The 6,016-nt window shown below is 47.0% G+C and overlaps 1 protein-coding gene across 3 annotated transcripts in view; it reads right to left on the bottom strand.

Annotated features, from left to right (window-relative positions):
* Window positions 1–298: 298 nt before the first annotated feature.
* Window positions 299–6,016, bottom strand: part of LOC122441472 (meiosis 1 associated protein) — a 90,723-nt gene continuing 85,005 nt past the window's right edge. For 2 of the 3 annotated variants that reach the window (XM_043468090.1, XM_043468089.1), the window contains exons 8-11: window positions 2,937–3,143; window positions 1,718–1,858; window positions 1,303–1,314; window positions 299–802 (exon numbers count right to left, since the gene is read on the bottom strand). In XM_043468090.1, coding sequence (XP_043324025.1) covers window positions 623–802; window positions 1,303–1,314; window positions 1,718–1,858; window positions 2,937–3,143 — 540 coding nt within the window. In that variant the 3' untranslated portion in view covers window positions 299–622. The remainder of the gene's footprint in view (window positions 803–1,302; window positions 1,315–1,717; window positions 1,859–2,936; window positions 3,144–6,016) is intronic. The other variant, XM_043468091.1, reaches the window with a different exon arrangement.

The following is a 6,016-nucleotide window of genomic DNA, read 5'->3' as shown; positions in this document are numbered from 1 at the left end:
CCCTCTCCCCTGTCCTCAGCTCTAGGATGCCCCCCTCCCCTTGTCTCTCTCTCTCTCTCACCCACACATTTTGCGTGTAGGTAGCAAGCACCAGCCACTTTTCTGTTTGAAGGCTGACGGGAATTGCAGTGTGATGGGTGTAGTGGGAGGGGCACATGCTTTGAAATGAAGCTTAGATTTCACTCCTACTTGTTTTTCACGAGCTCTGAAAACCTCATCCTTCTCTCCTGAGGTCCAGTTTCCTGAAGGTGACCTGACATCATCCACCTGCTTACCCAGAACTACAAGGACAAATATGGTTCTGGGAATGCTCCTAACAATGGTGGAGACCCACTGGGTATTTATTCTTCATTTGTGTTAACAGTATCAAATGATCCAAAGGAAAAATAAGTCCCTTCTTGGAGAAAGAAGAGGGTCAGATGTGTCTCCTCATGGCCTGAGGAGTGGGGTGGTGAAAGCACTGAAGGCGGAGGAGGGGGAGGCTCTGTTTCCCAGTCGCCTGGAGCTCACAGAGGGTCAGGTGGATAGAAGGCAAGTCGCCACAGAAAGCCATTGTGGGGCAGATATGGAGCCTTGGCATGGATATGCTTTAGCAGGGCAGTTGGGCTATGGTGCTAGTGACTTAGGGCCCTGAGGGATACTCCTCATCTGCCTCTTCTTCCTCCTCTTCCATAGAAGGCTGTAAGAAGACTTCTGAGGAAGCTTTGCTGGCTGCTGGCATCTTGGAGGCTCTGCCAGGGGCTGGAGTCATAGGCAGAGGGGCCACTGTGGCTCGCACTCGATTTATTTGCAAAGGCTCAGCCTGCAAAGAAAGCAAGAAGAGCTTTCTGTGAAGACTAGACAAGTCCTGATTTCCTATTCCATTCCCTGCTGGGTCTCCAGTCCTAACTCCTTGGGTCACGTGAGTGACAGCCTCAAGGCCCAGAGCAGTGGAGTCCCCGGGCTCTCGCCTCCACAGTGCCTGTCTCCTGGCTGAGTGTCCTCCTCTGCTTGCCTACCAGCTAACTTACGGTGGGTTCTATCCCCATGTCTAGACTGACTGTAGTTTGGAAACCTCTTTCTCTTGTAACTTCAGGTAAGACAAAGGTTTTTTTCTATAGGCTTTGTTACTGAGAAACAAGGAAAAGATTTATAAGAGCACAAAAGGAAGCCCATATACTATAGAACATGGATTTCATAAAAATAAATCCACCCCCCGCCCATTACTCTTCTCTCAAACTCTTGTCACTGGGGCCATGTCTCTAAGCTTCTAAGCTTGGTCAGCCTCCCTTTCCTCATCTGTAAAATGAGCATAACACTTACCTTGTAGGGATGCTGTGAGGATTAAATGAGAAAAATATATGTGAGAGTACACGTCATAAAACCTGGCAAATTACTGTTGCTTGGTAAATACTAATTTCCCTTCCCTTGGGCATTTCTTATGCCACCTTCTTTCCACAGAGGCTGCGGTTGTGGTTCCAGTGCAGTCCGTTTGCTTAGTGGGACAGTGATCTGTTAAATGACTACTGAATTACCCAAACACCGCAATTAAGATAACTAAATATTTTATGTAAATGTCCAAGCAAAAAAAGTCCCAGTACTGCGTAGGGGTTGTAATGTTCTTTGTCTAGGGCGAAAGGCTTCTTTTCCAGAGGCGATCAGGGAGGATCTCCCTTGGATGGGGGACAGGGGAAGAGGACTTTGGCATTCTGGGCATAAGGGGGAAGGAGGGAAGTACCTTTCTCACAGCCCGGCTCTTGGAGCTTGGGTGGAACCGGCCGTGAGGGTTGGCAAAGGTGCTGCTGAGGTGTGAGTACAGGTGGCTCCAAACTTGCAAGGGGTTGTAGGTGGACTCTAGTTCCAGGTCATCGAGCATGCTCTGAAGAAGAGAGAAGGGGCGCCTCACTAAAAACGCGAGGTCACAGAACCCAAGATGTCAGGCAGAGACCTGAGTGTGAGAAGCTGAGGAGGGGTGATGGCCCAGGGCTTCACTGAAGGATGTGAAATAGATGCGTGTCCTCTTGGGTGTTCTGGCCCCCAGGTCTCAGTGCTTGTGAAGTGTCAGGCAAGGGTACAAGAAGTAGCAGCAACTGAATGGTTAGGGACACTGAACATCCTGGCCCCAAGAACCATGTCACAGGATTCTGAGAGGGGCCGGAGTGCCATGAGGGTTACAAGGGATCCAGTGTGTGAGGCTGTGAGGGAGGGTGAGTTGGGGCTGAGGTGCTCAGTCTGCAAAGCCAGTACACTGAGTTCTCGGCCTGTGAGGCGAGCAGAACCAGAGACACGCGAGCAGCGCATTCCTGAGCAGTCAGGTTTTCCGGCCACAACATCCTGTGCCAGGAAACAACTGGCCCTGAAGTGAGACGCTGAGTGAGCCACGGCCACTCGTGCCCACCTCTCTCGCATCCCTGTGGCTGCCAAGCCAAGAGCACAATCCCAGGCTCTGTCCTCTCGGCACGTAAGCCAGGAATCTAGCAGCAAGGGTGTGGTAACTGTTCTCTGTGCCGTGAGCCCCCCCTCCCACCCTCAACTGGTGAGGCCGGCAGAGGAAATCCAGAATCCAAATCCAAGATGAGAGGAGGAGGAGAAAAATGACCTTTAGAGCTGTTCCCTCCTTTGCATCATAGTCTCATTTTAAAGCTCTTCCTATTCTCAGCGCCTATATCAGCTGCCTTTTCCTCCCTCTCTCAGAGATAGACGTGTACAAACAGGCACACACATGCATTCAGAGATTGCAGAGAAGGACCCATGAGAACACACCATCACGCAGATGCGTGCTTTCTTCCGTCTCGCCTCAGTTCCTTGCTTCTCTGCTCCTCTTACCATACTCTTGGAACCACTTCTCCCTCTGCTCCCTGGTCCTTTCCTTCTGGGGCTGACTCATTTCCCTCATCCCTTTCTTGAACTCCATTCTCTTCCCTCCCCTCTATCCCATGAGATCTGGGCTCACTCGCCTCCACAGTCTTAAGGCTGTCAGCAGGCATGTCCTCAGGTAGCAGGGGGAAAGGGCTGGGCAGCATCAGTTCCCGAGTGGCCACTGCCTTCACCAGCAGAGTGGGAGAGGGAGATGGCAGGATCACGTAGAAGGTGCTAGTGGGCTCTCTCAGTTTGTCTTCTCGGTTCAGGGGCTCCCCTTTGGCCAATAGCAGCCATTCTCTTTTCTGAAACAAAGACATACAAAAACGTAGGCTCATCTTCAGTCTTTGACATGTTTGGAAGATTAGTCCCAGTCACTGGCCTGTTCACTCTCCCTCCCCTCAACTAGTTCTAGACACTTTAAAGCAGCGCCACATTTTGTGCAGCACAGAACTCTGAGGGGGTCTGGTAAGCCAGGCGGGTGGTAGGTGCCTGCAGAAGTTCATGGTTTCTAAACATTTTGCTTATTATCTGGAGATGCACTGTGTTCCTGAAGAACAGATCCAAAATGTCTGGAAAGTCTACCTGATGCTTCTCAAGTCCATCAAATTGGAAATAAATGATATAGAACTCACAGTATATGTGTGCATGGGGAGAATTTGCCCCTGGTCCAAGGACATGGCCTTTTTAAGCCTGGAAAGGATGTTTGCTGGAAGGGATATTAGGAAATTGCAGGGCACTCCATTTCAGTTGGCGCAAGTAAAAAGTGAGGGCTTATTACTAGACTCTCAATTCTTTTTTTAAAAAAGTATTTATTTATTTATTTGACTGCGCTGGGTCTTAGTTGCAGCATGCAGGATCTTAGATATTGGTGCAGCATGCAGGCTTTTTAGTTGCAGCATGTGGGACTAGTTCCCTGATCAGGGATTGAACCTGGGCCCCCTGCTTTGGGAGTGTGGAGTCTTAGCCACTGGACCACCAGGGAAATCCTTCCAGTAACTTCTGATGTGGCTCAGGGTTTGGATTATTATCATGACTTTAATCTTTTTTTTCATGCTAGTTCATGTATTTGTTTGTCGATTAGTTTATTAAGAATTTGTTGAATGCCCATTATGTCCCAAGCACTAAGCATGGGTATATAGAAATTCATTAGACATGTTCCTTGTCTCCTTAGAGCTTATAATATAGTAAGCAGAAGGTTTGTAAACTAATGTTTGTCCAAGATTTAGGATGACCAACTGTTTCAGTTTGTCCATCTTTAGCACTGAAAGTCCTGTGTCCCAGAAGACATTTCAGCCTTGGGCAAACTGGAGCAATTGGTTACCTTTTAAGACTCCTTGGAGAATAAAATATCTTGCTACTGTGGCAAGTCTCTGGGGGCTAAAACTATGGCAGTGTGACATTTCTTACACCTCAGGGTTATGAGACAAATTCACAACCATTATATCCTGGGATTACTAAGAAAATCTGAATGCAGCACACAAAAAAATTACAACCCCTAGAATTTGAGTCCATTGATTTTTGAGACAATGGCTAAGATTATGTTAGAGAAGTGATACATAGAAATACATGAGATCTCTCAAAAGTAACTCCTGATGTGGGAACTATCAGAGGACTGAGAAAAGATTGATTTGAAAGGATTTCACAGGGTGCTTTAAAATTTCTGGACTAATTTACAGACAGATTGACAGAGACTCTGGAAGAAGACAGGCAAATATACCCTTATTAGAATGGTAAAGATATTAATTTATCTGCATTTCCTGGGAACATTCTGAGAAAGTGAGAGGTAGGGAAATTGAACTTTAAGGCTCCTATTTTGACTCTGAATTTCTAACCTCTTTCTGGACAGTGATTATTTGAAGTCCTGGAACCAAGCTTGCACATGTTACCCAGGTCATGGGTGGACTTGTTCCTACAGGCGTTGTACCTGTGATGGAAATAGTTAATTGACAAACCAGGTATCTGAGGTTGAGAAAAGGCAGTGGCATGGGGTGTCTCAGAAGACCTTTGGGGTCCTCAAATTGAAGTGTTTAATGACTGGGTTGCTGTTGTGCAGTCCCTAAGTCATGTCTGACTCTTTGTGACCCCGTGGACTGCAGCATGCCAGGTTCCTCTGTCCTCTACTGTCTCCTGGAGTTGGCTCAAGTTCATGTCCATTTACTTGGTGATGCTATCTAACCATCTCTTCCTCTGTCGCCCCCTTCTCCTTTTGCCTTCAGTCTTTCCCAGCATCAGGGACTTTCCCAGTGAGTCGGCTTTTCCCATCAGGTGGCCAAAGTATTGGAGCTTCAGCTTCAGCAGCAGTCCTTCCGATGAATATTCAGGGTTGATCTCCTTGCAGTCCAAGGGACTCTTAACAGTCTTCTGCAGCACCATCATTCAAAAGCGTCAGTTCTCTGGTGCTCAGCCTTCTTTATGGACCAACTCTCACATCTGTACATGACAAATGAAAAAACCATAGCTTTGACTATACAGACCTTTGTTGGTGAAGTGATGTCTTTCCTTTTTAAGGTGCTGTCTAGGTTTGTCATCACTTTTCTTCCAAGGAGCAGGCCTCTTTTAATTTCACAGCTGCAGTCACCATCCACGGTAATTTTGGAGCCCAAGAAAAGAAAATCTGCCACTGCTTTCACTTTTCCCCTTCTGTTTGCCATGAAGTGAAGGGACCAGATACCATGATCTTTGTTTTTTGAATGTTGAGTTTCAAGCCAGCCTTTACACTCTCCTGTTGCATCCTCATCAAGAGGCTCTGTAGTTCCTCTTCACTTTCTGCCATTAGGCTGGTATCATCTGCATATCTGAGGTTGTTGATATTTCTCCCAGCAATCTTGATTCTAGCTTGTGATTCATCCAGCCTGACATTTCTCATGATGTACTCTGCATAGAAGTTAAATAAGCAGAGTGACAATATACAGCCTTGTACTCCTTTCCCAATTCTGAACCAGTCCGTTGTTCCATGTAAGGGTCTACTTGTTGTTTCTTGAACCTCATACGGGCTTCTCAGGAGACAAGTAAGGGGTCTGGTATTCCCATCTCTTGAAGAATTTCTCATTGTTTGTTGTGATCCACACAGTCAAAGGCTTTAGCATAGTCAATGAAGCAGATGTTTTTCTGGAATTCTCTTGCTTTTTCTGTGATCCAACAGGTGTTGACAATTTGATCTCTGGTTCCTCTGCCT

The sequence above is a fragment of the Cervus canadensis genome, chromosome 5 (assembly GCF_019320065.1).
Source record: "Cervus canadensis isolate Bull #8, Minnesota chromosome 5, ASM1932006v1, whole genome shotgun sequence".
In the NCBI taxonomy this organism is placed as follows: Eukaryota; Metazoa; Chordata; class Mammalia; order Artiodactyla; family Cervidae; genus Cervus; species Cervus canadensis.
This window is presented reverse-complemented; position numbering and strand designations above follow the sequence as displayed.